Source organism: Channa argus, chromosome 20 (genome assembly GCF_033026475.1).
Source record: "Channa argus isolate prfri chromosome 20, Channa argus male v1.0, whole genome shotgun sequence".
Taxonomy (NCBI): Eukaryota; Metazoa; Chordata; class Actinopteri; order Anabantiformes; family Channidae; genus Channa; species Channa argus.
In genome coordinates, this window is record NC_090216.1 from 3,491,118 (window position 1) to 3,504,752 (window position 13,635).

Below are 13,635 nucleotides of genomic sequence, written 5' to 3' on the forward strand. Positions count from 1 at the left end.
TGTGCCGTGTGTGTGTGTGTGTGTGTGTGTGTGTGTGTGTGTGTGTGTGTGTGTGTGTGTGTTTGCAGTGGGGGCAGCGAGGAGGTCGTGCAGGAGGTGGGAGTTGAAGGGGCTGGGTGGGCAGCACTTGTAGTCCCGCAGTCCGTTTGTCTTGTTGCCTTCTCTCACTTGCACGTGTGCACGTCGTAGACGCGCACGCACTCCTGACAGCTGACGTAGCAGCACCAGTGGAAGATGCAGTGGCACTTCTCTTTGCGTTTCTCAGTCCGGGTGTTGTGGCCACGGCCGCAGCACAGCAGGTCACAGCCTTCGATGCCGTGCGATGACACGTTGCAGACTCTGTCGCGCGTCCCGAAGGAGCCGGTCTCCGGGTTGGGCTCGCAGAAGTTGGGAGACCCCTCGTAGTAGACCAGGTCGCGCTCGGTGGGGTGCTTGAAGAAGGCGTACTTGACACGCAGCGTCTCCACCCAGCCTCGAGACTCGCGGTGCTTCTCCACCACCATCTCGGAGGCGCTGTCGTACTTGTCCTTCAGGTAGTCGCCCAGCATGCGGAAGTCCGGCTGCGCCCACCAACACGTCTTCACCTCGCAGCTTCCGGACAGGCCGTGACACTTACAGCGCAGGTGCATGTGGTCGAGGATGGTCTGAGAAACACGGAAGACACATTTAAGCTCAGGTTGAACAAAGACCACAAGCAAAACCTTACACTTTAATTGTTTGTGCACGTCTGCTTTAATCTCTGGAGCTGGAAAAGTCCCTCCGCGTGACATAATCTGGTGGAGTGTTCCACTTCAGATGATGTGATCTGAAGTAGTTCTCCAAGACTAAAACCTCCATAGTAGGAGCAACCAGATGACATCATCAGAACTGAAAAACTCCTCCGGATGATGTCATGCAAAGGAAATTTTCAGCAGGGCCTTCACACTTACTACACTGCCAGTGGCCCCCACCGGTCCCTGTTGTTGTCAGAGGTACTGTTCTATTCAGTGGTACTATTACTATTCCTGTTATTAATATTATTATTTTATTTGTAATTTTCTTGTCCTTAAGACTTATCCCGTGAATTCAGGGTCACCACAGCGGATCATTGTCCGCATGCTGATTTGGAGCGCTCTTTACGCCGGATGCACTTACTGACGCAACCCGCCCCAATTTCTACCGGGCTTGAACCTGCACTGCACAGCTGGAGAGGGGAATGGGCTGTTGGGGGTTCAGTGTTTTGCCCAGGGACACTTAGCCCGGGCCGGGGATTGAACCAGTGACTCTGTGGTCCGTGGACGACTGCCTTTACCAACTAAGCTTATAATTCTTCTTCTTATTATTGTTGTTGTTGTTGTTGTTGTTGTTGTTGTTTTTATTCTATTTATTATTATTATAATCTATATGGTCTATATTTTGTCTAATCAATATTTTCAGTTTGCCCTTATGCAAGCTGGCCCCTTGTTTTTCTTTTTTCTTCCTCCCTTTCCTTTACACCTCATTATAGACTTACACACACACACACACACACACACACACACACATTCTTTTCTAATGCCTTGTACATTTTACCTTATCTTCCACGCCAAGCGCATTGCGTTTAAATAGATATTCTAAGGCAATTCATATACATGTCCTTCCAAAACTATAGGAACCAAGTTGAAAACCAGTAAATGTACAGTAAATCAAAACACACATTTTTACGAACCTGTCACGAATCAGCAATGTTTTTCAATAGTAAACGAGATTTAAAGTCAAAATCAAACAGCTCGAACCCTTTCCCTGTTTGGGCCCACGCAGGATGTTCAGTGTGCTCCAGGCTTATCTTCTTCTTAGCCTATAAATCCAAAAATACACTAATTGTGGCAGAGCTTTGGGAGTCAGCAGCTCCAGCCGCTCCTCCACCCTCCAGCCTTTTCAGTGCTATACATTTGCAGGTCGACGGGAAGCGAGATTTCGGATGCACAACAGATTTGGGATTAATTAACAGACGTGTGCCTGTATTCATTTGATGGGGGGACTCAGTGTTTGTGGGGCTCTCAAATCAGTCACCGCCCAGCGCGACCTGATGGAATTTCCTGGTCAGAAATGTACAGGAAATGCAATAACAGGACCACTAAGGACTCGCAGAGCGTGCCAAGTAAAACAATACACCAGCGGCTGCAATTTCTTTAAGTGTTCTGCAGCTGTGAACTACAGAGGCTCCGTGCTGCTGCTAATTCTCTCTGAAGTCACTGCCTCACATCATGAGTGTGCTGCCGGGGGGCATATTTTACCTTTGTGTTTTTCTTTTTTTTTTTTCTTTTTCGGGCTTTAATTCAGCAAGTTTTATTTAGCAGCAGAATTCCCCCAGCTGGGGCGGAAGGCAGGTGGCTGTGGCACCTCTGTGTGAGGAGGAGGGGTGGTCTGCATAGGACCATGCAGTGACATCACACTGTGAGCTTGTCCCAAAGGCCCCTGGAGCTAAAGAATGGAGCGTGAGAGGGCCAGGTGGAGAGGAGAGAGGACTCCTGACAGTGCTGCTGCTCACTTAGTTCCTGTGGGCTCGCCGGCTGCTGCCGTGTGCTCAGATCAAAGAGCTGCCTAGTTGCCGTGTGGTCCCTCCATTTGCCCCTCAGCGTTCAGCCGAGGAGCCTGTTTTCTCCCGGCGGTGACAGCCGCCAGTGATGTTTTAAGTCGGAGCTAATTTCCTCCTTTTCCCGCTCAACTCACTAACGTTATTTGACTGTCAGGGAATTTTTTTTTGGTCGGGATGCAAAGCATGAAAGGCGAGGTGTGGGGGCAAGGCAGGACGGGAGGCTGCTGCTTAGATGAGTAATTAACCAGTCAGTCAACGTCAAGTGCTCTTTTTCAGGTGGAAACCTGAAATGTGCAAACAAGTCGAATACCAAATCCCTGGCCTTCACATTAACATAATGGCTTCTTGGATAAAGGCTTCCAGTTTTCACCCTTTGCTGAAAATTCTAGAACAATTTGTCCTAAGATTGTTTAATGAATGTGATGCATCCTAATCATCGAAACCTGGAAAATACAGCCTCCTTCCATCTGGAACTTTTACTGCCCAAGCAGTTTAATCTTCTGTTCTACAACACGCACAGTATCTGACTAAACGCTTGTAGAAGACTTCGGACACTTTGGGAAAGACATGTCCCCAAATGACAAAGCTGGTCTCATAAAGGGGCAGTTTTCTCAGTTCAGGTGTGGAAGAACTCGACCAATCTGCTCAGTCCTGATCACGGTCCTGACCTCAGCCCTTTCTATCACTTTTGGGATTAACTGGATTGCTCACTGAGGTCCAAATCTTATTAACCCCTGTAATCCTCTGGTTTTGGAAAGTTTCTCCTGAATAGTGAAGGCAGCTCACGACTGCATAGCTTCCTGTTATGTGTCTAAATGTGTTTACCGTGCGTCCTGCCTCGTTGTTGTGGCGGTTCATGGCGGAGCGAGCATCCGGGCGATTCTCTCTGGCGTCGGCGAACTCTCTGGAGACCAGCACCCCAAACTCTGCGTCCTCACTGCAGCCGCCCCACTTCCAGCCCTCCCCGGGGGGTCCCTTGTGGTGGGAGTCACAGCCGCACATGGTGGATGTGCCCTCGGCGCAGGAGCGAGTCACCGCGAAGGCGACGCCCGCCGAAGCTATGGCGTGGACGAACGCGGACTCTCTTGTTGCTGGGAGAGACAGAGAGAGACAGACAGAGAGACAGGGAGAGGTGTCATTCTCATGTTCAAGTTGGACAACTTTGTTGCTGACAGCATCCAGACAGAGTGTTGAGAGGAATTGCTCTGGGCAACAACCTTTTAACGCAACATTTCATCTCTGAGAAGGCTGTAAAAAATCCCTCTGTTATTCATTTTACGGTAAATAAACATGTTTACAGCGAAGCACATTGTACGGGAGCCTCGCGGTGCAGTGACATCAGCCCATTGTGGTGGTGTCAGGAAAGGCCCAACGCTCGCTGGGATCCCAGTGACCTCCTGTCATCCCTGAGGTGTGCTGCTTTGCATCTGGATAGTGTTTCAGGAATGTTGTCACCCTCCCCTCTTACCCGTCCCTGTTAAAAGCCCAGGGCCTTCTGGCGAAAACAAGCAGTGTGTCGGCCTGTTTTTGTGTTGGTTTTTTTTTTAAGGGATGGGGTTACACCTCCTTTGAAGGTAACAGCTTATTGTGTAACCAGACACCACTGTTTCACAATCACAGCACACTTACTCTGGCTCACCCATTACACTGCTAGCTCTGTTACACACACACACACACACACAAGTATGTGGAGAAGACTTTAAGCAGTGGCTCGACTTCTCAAGAGCATCAAGTGGCCTCAGTTTCTGATGTGCACAATTGCATGATCTGGGTTTTAAAATTTGTATGAACATGACCAGAGAATTAAACTCTGACAAGCCAAAATTCCTCAGCGATTCCCACTGCCAAAGAGGCTTTCAAGACCCAATCAGACCACTTTACAAACCACAGGCAAAGTTTGCTGATGTTTGGCTGGAGGCTAGTCTTATTTTCCCACCCTCAATGTGGCTGCAAGCAAAGTTCCAAAAAAAAAAAAAAAAAAAAAAAAGGCCTCTTTTTTTTTTATGTTGGCTGTTTTCATCTGTGGCACTAATATGATACACGCAACTGTGCCACTGTGGTAACGCAGATTGGTTTATATATCTACTGTAAATTCATGATGTTTTTTAGCATATGCACAACTCACAGGGCGAAGGTCAGATGGGTTGTCTCAATAAGGTGAGGTGCTGGCAGGGCCTCCTGTGGCACCGACTCACAGACCGGCACTGGCAGCAGCGTGGGGATTATCACCTTTAAGGTTTTGAGCAAGGCTCGTCCTTTAATCCAATCAGAGAAGGTCAAACCCTGTGCAGATGGTACAGGCTACCTATGAGGTAGCTTTTACACACTGTGTGGACTGGATCTGATTCGCAAATGTTGTTTACTGTTCATCCGATATCTCATTGAGGCTAAACGGTAACGCACTGACTAGACTCTCATTCACTTTAAAACGATGGCACTTTGTCTACACCCCCAGTGAATCCTTGCAGGATTGGGTGACACAGAGAACTCAGGTTGGGCATCCCTGTTCACCCTGGCAAGCTTAACTGGGCCCTCCACAACAGGGGCCTGTGAGCCCTGGGCCCCTGGAGCTCTGGCTGTTAGCCAAGGCTAGCGCTGCTCCTGCTACCTGCTGGGCCCATCAATCCGCCTTTGTTTCCCTTGTGTCACACTGTATTATCCACACAAAGGGCCCAACGACTCGCGCCCCCACAGTCCCACTCTGCCCAGAACTGGCATTCCCTGAACTCCCTCCCCTCTCCCTCCAGACACCCCTCCGCCAACACCCTGAGCTGAAATCCCATACACCACCCACCACAGGACTTCAACCCCCCTACTTCCTCCAGGCATCTACCAACAGCACCACCATGGCCGACTTGTAGCTTAAAGTGGCTGTAACTGGTGGCCGGTAGCGCCGCTTTCCCCCGCTTATCCATTCCTTCTTTCCCTCCTTCCTCCCTTCCTTCCCTCCTTCGTTTGCTTCCCTATCCCAACATGCATGCCTAGGCTAGGTTAGCGGAGATCCCCTTTCAGCCTGTTTTCATGACAGAGTCAAAAGGGCGTGTGAATGGAGCGTCCATGGGAGCTGGACTGTGTAAGGCGCGCACTGGTCTTCATGCACAGTAGGGGTTGAGCGGAGCCCCCCGGCCCTTTTCTATTGCCTGTAATCTCATTTGGCCTCCCCTCTCCCTTTTATTTGACTGAGGAGCTTGGACTGCTCGCACTGCCCATTTCTGCCCAGATTCCTTCCCCTCTGACACACAGGGTAATTCATTTCTAATCAGCAGCTTCACTCACGACACACAAACGTCTACCTTTATAATTAGGGGCTGCACAGCCTAAAGCAGGACACCTGTGTCCATTGTCTCCCTGTTGGATTTAGTCGTATTGTTGGGACATCGTTAGTTAGTACATAGTCAGGTTCTGTTGATGGATTTGGCACGCTCACGCTCACGCTCACGCTCTTTCAGAGGGTGTAAATGTTGTTGGGAAAACAGAAAAGACAAATGTGAGGCTGAAGGTAAAGACGGATTGAAGTTTGCATAATGTGTCAGTGCTTGTACCTGCGCTCATTTCTCACTGCAGCCAGGAAAGGTGTATATTATGGTAATTGCCCTAGTTAGTCGTTTGTCAGCAAAAGCCCAGGATTACAAGCCTTAGGGTGGAAACTGCTCGATGCTACGGTTTACAGCAGCTTGCAGCCGCCAAGCTGTACAGCTGTACGGCCTGTGTGACACATATCCGGCAGATACTAATTTATTTTAAACGGCGAGTCTCAAATCATATGTCATTTGTAATAAAACCTACCTTTATCTAACACGGGGCCAAAGATGGCCAGGTTGTCCTTGATGGTGGTGCAGTTCCATCGGCGGCCCCTAAACTGGTGCTGGCATTCCTGGATCCCCAGCTTCACACCCTCAGCAACGCTAGGCATGATCTCGATGTAATTGCGACAGAAACGCAGCTGCTTGGGCACCAGACCGGGGATAGAGCCGCACAGAATGGGCTGGGAGCCCAGAGATGAGTACTGCTGCCCAAGGGCCAGGGACCTGGGACACACAGATCAGGGAGAGCATCGGTAAGTGAGACTGCCATGTGAGCCATGCATCGAACACAAAACATCCAAGCTCAACGAAGAACTGACGAGCACTGATGGTGGACAAAGACACAAACAAGCATTTCGAATGATACCCAGTTGTTTAAAGAACGGGAGAATTAAAACTGGCTCACAGCACAGCGGTCTGCCCTCCCTGAACTCAACCCCACAATAGCGAGGAGGGTGCCACGCCAGGGAGGCTTCGGTGAAAGGCCGCCTGCTCTGTGAGCGGAGACTGTGTTCATTAATCTCCGGTTTTACTGTAAGCACAGCACTGTGACAACACACTGATTCATACTTGAGTGTTTTATTGACTTATCTGCTTAATGTAGTTTAAACAAAGAGCTTCTGTTTATTTAGTTTTCATCAAGGGTGGTGGTGGTGGTGGGGGGGGCATTAGTAGGCCCACTTCAGGGCAAGGATACAAGCTATTAGCACTGACTTTTCAAAGTGTTCCTGCTTGTTAGCGTACACAGAGATCTGCTGATCTAACAGATAACACACACACACACACACACACACAAGCCTGTCTGCTGCGTGAAAAGCCGGGAAAAGCCCCCTCATACGAGCTGAAATATATGAAAACACCTGCCTTTGCAGCTCCATCATTAATTTGTGGTTTTCCTCTGGAGCTAATGCTTTATGAATGACACTGTGTGCAGCTGAGCAGGCTAGTGATGGAAAAGAAAAAACAGCAGAAGGCTCGTGCAGATGTGCCTATGCAGGGATTAATCACCACGAGACTGTGATGCCAGAAACTATTATATTTTCTTTCAAGCAATTAATTTTAATTGCTTTCTATAAGAAAGAGATACAGAGGGAGAAAACCTGTTTGCTATGCTCATGTTGTAACATGTTTTTTGTGATGACAAGCTCACACAAAACTGTACACATTCTTGCAGGAGCTCACGCATTTGCCTCTTAATTTATTTGTGAGCACACAGTTTATCCTCTGAAAACAATCCCATTGCTGTGCACGTATGCGCGTGTTTTGGATGCGGACAGGATGAGAGATGCTCTCGTCCCCGGGACGATCCTCTCTGTCGAGGGCGGGCAGACAACGTGGCGCTAGGGGCCATGAGAGGATCACGGGAAAACAATCGACGCTTCTCAGATCAGAGCGCCACTCAGGATGACCTCAGGACCCCCGCAGGGTGCAACCCAATCACGGCAGCATATGACTCTGACAGATGAGTGCCGTGCCGGGCCCCACCCCAACACAAAAGTAAAGCCATTGAAGTCACAGAGGAAAAAAAAAAAAAAAAATCCCCCCTTTAGACAGGTTCACGGCTCACGTGGGCTTTTTGCTGTCTGGATACACCAGTCGGCCACAACATTAAAACCACCCGGTAGCTTTATACGTTGTGTTGCACAGGGGTCAACGTGGGAAAAATTAAATGCTGGTCGTGATTAACGTATCAGAAGACACACAAACACACAAACACTGCGTGTGGATCAGTCAGTGTGTCCGTCCATGCTGACCCAGCTTATGGCTACTACCAAAACATTGCCCCCACATCCCAACACTCTGTCCTCCCCACACTGATGTGATCAAACTTCAGTACGTATAAGGAAGAACATGCCTCTTTTTTTCTCAGTAATTCGAACGTCTAATGTTCCCATGCTGCGTTAGTGCTCATCAATCTCCATTCATGTTCTTGCCTTGAGTTTACCCGAGCAAACACAGCCACATGAGCTCATCTGCCTGTCCCGACCCCACCAACACCAACAACACTGAGTTCATTTTGTCTGGTGACTGAGTGACTAAGGACCTTAATTACACCGTCTGCTCGCTTGGTTACTGCCCAGTAATGTCTCGGTCTGGGGATGGACCAGAGCGAACGGTGCCCTGCACAGAGCTCGGGTTTGAGCTCCGGTGTCACATGCTCTCCAACCGTATCCGTCAATAAACATGAGAGAAATCTCTCCTCCTCAAATAAGACATCTCTGTGTTGAAGCCACTGAGCCAGCCTTTTCTACATTCTGGGTTCCAGGGCAGCTAAACCACCTGCCCACAACTATGAAATACTGGCTTAGCCAATGAATTTGGGATCTCTGATGGAATCAATTACCTAACCGCACGGGACTTTGTGGTGGCCATTGCATGTTTGAACTACAGGCCTGGGATCTGCCAGCCTATTTGTCTTTGTTTGCAAAGGATGCACAGTGCTTGATCCGCATGGAAAGATGAGATGAAAGGGATCATTTTTTGGCTAGGTGCTAATGAGAGTCTTAACCCTGAGGGGTTATGAGGCGTATCCTGCAAACAGGCACACACGCAGACGCATGTAGACCACATGTGTGCCATGCTGATCCCGCTTGCTTGCCTCACTTCTCAGAAGCCACAAGCAACGTGTCTCAACCGAGTGAGGGAGCAGCAGACGCAGAGACCTCCACAGAGGCAGAATGCCGGGGGAATCTGCTGCAGGGGATGAGACAAGCTGCGGAGCAGCAGCGAACTGCAGGGCTTGGCAGGTGCATGCCCGGGCAGGTCCGCATGGGGCCTCTACGGGCCTGGGGGGGGTTTTACGGCTTGGTTGGGGGTTTTCTTCATATCTAAACTGGGCTGATGTAAAGGTATGATGGGCTGCTGGAAACCACAGAAATGAAGCAGAAGAAAACAAAGGGATTCCACCACACACCTCGCCGAAGAGTGGAAATTCACGCAACTGTCTGGAAAACTCCAAAGCTGACCCCTCCCAACACAACACGATCACTGCTACGTGAGCAAAAGAGATGTGGTACATGTAGCAAGCTCGTTGACATGTTTTCATGTGCTTTTCATGACCAACTCCAACCTTCTTAAACCCGTGTCACCGGGTGCATCTCGTTGGTATTTTGTCTGCTTGCACGCTCAGCCTAAGTAAAGTGGTGAGTCAAGGGATCATGCACACTGTCAGAAATGTGTTGCAGCTGCTGTTGTGGGAGGTCTGCATTACAGGGGCCACTGTGCCGCACATGTCTGTGTGCAGATGAGCTGTCTCTGTGTGACAGCATGTCCAGAGGCACCGAACGTACCACAGGTGACCCCCTTTGAACCTGTTAACTTCCCCGCCTTTAGCCTGATGGCCGGTTTGAAGGTCACGACAGGGTTCACGTGCAGGTATCAGAGAACAGCAGCCTGGCTCCATCAGTAATCCTGATGCTGCTCTCTCATGCTCAGCCTCTGCACGGAGGCGGACATCCTGACTTCAACGTAGTGAAATGGTTCAAACTCTATTATTCATGAATCCTTTTTGGTCCTCACATTAGAGGTGCTGGAAAAGTAGTTTAAACTGTGACGCTGCACCAGTCAAATGGGGTTTTTATTGTTTTAAGGACTTATTTTGTGCATTTTCGTGACCATAAAGGTTTATCTCTGACTTTAGTTCATCTTAGAGCATCTGTATCTGTGGTTTATGAAACAGTTGATTAGACGGTGGGAAATTACTTTTGTCATGAAGTTCATCACTGTCAAATCTAATACTAACCTTAACTAAATTTGTTTTGTTAACTTTACTCAACAATATGTACTTCCTACTAGTCTTCATCAAGTTAGCAGTAATTACAGGGTGGAAAAAACGTGGAGGGGGCGTGGTTAACAAAACAGGGCTGAAGATGATGTGACCAAAGAGTAGGACAGAAGTTTGGAACACTCAAGTTGCACAAGTAAGCAACTTGATCTTTGTGGGGTGATGAGTTTGCCAAGTTTTAGCAATTAAATCCGAGTGGCGTTCAAGTGAGTGACACGTCACATTAGTTGGACCTACTTAAATAAGTGTGTTGTTTGCAAGACAGTACACAGTGCACTTAACTTCAAATGACTTTGATGGAAGGAGTCTGAGTACTCCAAACTGAGTTATGAGAACACATGAGAAGTAATTATTAAGTACAATACACTGTTTTTTTTTTTTTTTTGTGTGTAAACTAAATTGTAAGTGTGCTACACTTAAAAAGCAATAGTAAGTAGAAATGTTCGGTTTACTTGTTTTTGCCAAGGCAATGACTTTGCATGCTTTTGTGAGTCAGCTCAACTAATCAGAATTTACAGTGTAAGTGAGTAATGTTAGAATTCTTTTTTATAGTAGAGGTTACTGTCCTCAAATGACATGCTCACCTTTTTCTAAAAGTTTAGTTTGAAGGAGGTCTGGCTCAGGAAAGACAGGGTAAAGGATGCTGTGTGTCCTCATTTTGCCTTTTTATTAAGTGAGAGAAGAACTTCGGGTCCTGCTTATTATTTTCTTTTTTTTTTTCAGTCCTTTGACAGCACATATTTGGTTATAATGTTGATGTTTTGTATTGTCCCATTCATCCATGCAGGTTGTTGGCTTTGCTGATCGCACTAACACAAGCTCATGTTTCTGGAGAGAAAGCTTTTACATGTAAGTTGCTCAATGAAAAATATTCTTTTGTTTTGCAGTTGTTCCAGCCAACTTTGTAGTATTCATTATACAACGTTATAATTATTATTATTATTATTGCATATTTGATTTGAGTCGAGATGTAGTGCAAACATGCAGGCAGCAATTTAACTGCAGCAAGTGGAGCAAAGTTTCTTCGGCTTTGTTTGAGGTTAGGGTCATTGATAAAATGCATTCTTCATAAGCTCATCATATGTCCATCCATCCAACCAGCTCTTATCCTGTTTAGGGTCACAGGGGGCTGGAGTCTATGCAGGCTGTCATTTGGCAATAGGTGGGGTCCAACCTGGACACAGACAGACAACCATTCACACCTACAGGCAATTTCAGATTCACCAATTAACCTAACATGCATGTGTTTGGACTGTCGGAGGAAACCCACGCACGCACGGGGAGAACATGCACTCTCCACACAGAAAGGCTGCAGCCAGCAGGTGGATTCGAACCCATTCGGAACTTCTAGCTGTGAGGAGGCTGCCCCTCATCATCTGTTACTTAGGAGCTACTCATACATGCCACACTTTGGTAGAACAAATACAAAAGCAAACACTCTACACTGTAGCAGCTGATTTAACTTCAGTCTGTGTGGAGGTTTTAGTTTGTGACATGTTTCCAATATTACATCCAGTAGATTAGCATCAATGAGACCAGACTAAATACTGGAAGCATCTTAAAATGTTGTTACTTTGTAGCACTGCTTCCCTTCAGTGCCCGTCAGTAAAGGCACATTTGGAGTGAAGTAGGCAAACGAGCAGAATCCATCCCATCCTCCCCTGCTTCATTCTTTAAGGCCAACGACTTGTTTGTGATGCCCAGTGCGTGCAGACTGCGTAGCCGTCTTTGTGCTTCGTGCACGGGGAATGCACGCTTGTTGCACAACGTGCTGCACACTGTTACACATGATGATCCTTTTCCATTTGATTTCATTACAAGCTGGGACACCCTCCAGTTTTACTGCTGTCAGGTCAAGAGGATCATTATGGCACATGATGCATTCATCTTACTTCTTTTTTAATGGTTTCGTTTTGGATCCGTGTGTGAGCTACTCTAAGTTGAACATTTAGTCCTTGAATATGAACTTAATTATAGTGTCTTTTACTGAAACAGATCCCGGCTGGAGTTTTTGATCCAGTGCTACCATATCCCAACACATTTACTCATGGATTTACTCATCAATTCGATTAGGGATGATGGGCGCCAGTCATTCTTAGCTGTGTCTGAACAAGTTAACTTATTTCACCAAAGAGAAATTAACAACGTTAGCTTACACTGAGTTTGTGCCTGAGGTTACTAAATCCCAAGTGACTTCCGCTGTGAGAGCCCAACTTCTGCAAAGGCCTCTGTAGGAACAGGCTATAAAAATATTGTTTGCATTAAACTCTAATCTACCTCTAATTTACCTCTATATGTTGACGCTGCAGCTCGACTTGTCAGAGTTGCCTGGAGGACATCACGTTGCTACACTCAACGAGGCCCTAGCAGAGCAGCTGGAGACGCACACTGAAAACATTGCCATCAGAAAATCCCACAACGCAGTCTGCAGAGAGATAAAGACACTCGAAAGAGAGTAAGTGGGCCAAGGAAAGTTGCCGGCTTCGCCCGAGGATGGGGCTTTTCCTGGTGGAGGCTGGAATGCAAAGCTGCAGTCTGCGTTTTGTTGTCTTCTCTTTTTCTTTGGCACACTTTTGATTTGTAGTCCAACAGCTCCTGGCTGATCAGATAAAAAATGACAGGACCCCTGAAAAATGTTCCAACCTGTTTTTTTTTCTCTTCCTACCTACTATACCTCCCTCTTCTCTCCCGTCTCTCTCTTTCTCTCTCTGCAGACTGCTGCAGAGAGTGTGTATACACGAAGTGAGAAACAGAAAAGAGTGTAAACTTGTGAACCTGCCTGAGAGCAGCAGCAGCAGGAGGAGGAGGAGGAGGAGGAGAAGGGGGGGGGGGGGTGCAAGGTGCTGACAAATGCACGTCAAACTGGAAGACTGGTGTCTTGCTCTGTCTTACATAGGTGGACACAAGCCCAAAAGGACGTTGCTTTTTTAAGCGAGAGTCTTTAAAGGAGTGTGAGGAACCTTGTTGGCACTGCTGCTTGAATTCTCAGCATCCTGTGCAAATCATAATAATGCGAAATGATCGTCTGGAATCGTCCATAGTATGTCTGGAATTTCTTTGTGGGAAACCCTGCACGCTGTTTTAAAAGTTATTAACAGTCTAATTGCTGTTGACTTTGTAGTGCTTCTGCGGTGTGAAGCTACATTGTTGGGGATAAGCCTGGTTAGCAAAGCGTGTCAGCTGCAGATACTTAACCGCATTGGTTAACAAAGTCAGCGCTGATGTGCTGATGCAGGTTCCCGTCTTGATGAAACCAAATGTCTTGCCTCTTAGTGGTCTTCTATGATCTGATCACCCCCTGGTCAGGAGGAGAAATAACTTGTTTGCCTGTTTGGAGATGAAGTTGTGTGACTCCACAGACAATTGTGCTAAGTGGATCCCTTGTGATTTAAAGATATTGACCAATTGCCCTCTCTTCCTGTCCACACTGCATCTACTTGATGCTGACCTGGTCACTGACCTGAGGGCTTGGATTGAGGGATGGCTGCACC

General features: G+C 47.5%; 1 protein-coding gene across 3 annotated transcripts in view; it reads right to left on the reverse strand.

Annotated features, from left to right (window-relative positions):
- The window catches only part of wnt3 (wingless-type MMTV integration site family, member 3), a 26,413-nt gene continuing 12,778 nt past the window's right edge, over positions 1-13,635 (reverse strand). For 2 of the 3 annotated variants that reach the window (XM_067487226.1, XM_067487225.1), the window contains exons 2-4: positions 6,344-6,585; positions 3,383-3,648; positions 1-644 (exon numbers count right to left, since the gene is read on the reverse strand). In XM_067487226.1, the coding sequence (XP_067343327.1) occupies positions 165-644; positions 3,383-3,648; positions 6,344-6,470 (873 nt within the window). In that variant the 5' untranslated portion in view covers positions 6,471-6,585 and the 3' untranslated portion in view covers positions 1-164. Of the gene's footprint in view, positions 645-3,382; positions 3,649-6,343; positions 6,586-12,432; positions 12,553-13,635 lie in introns of those variants that run through there. The other variant, XM_067487227.1, reaches the window with a different exon arrangement.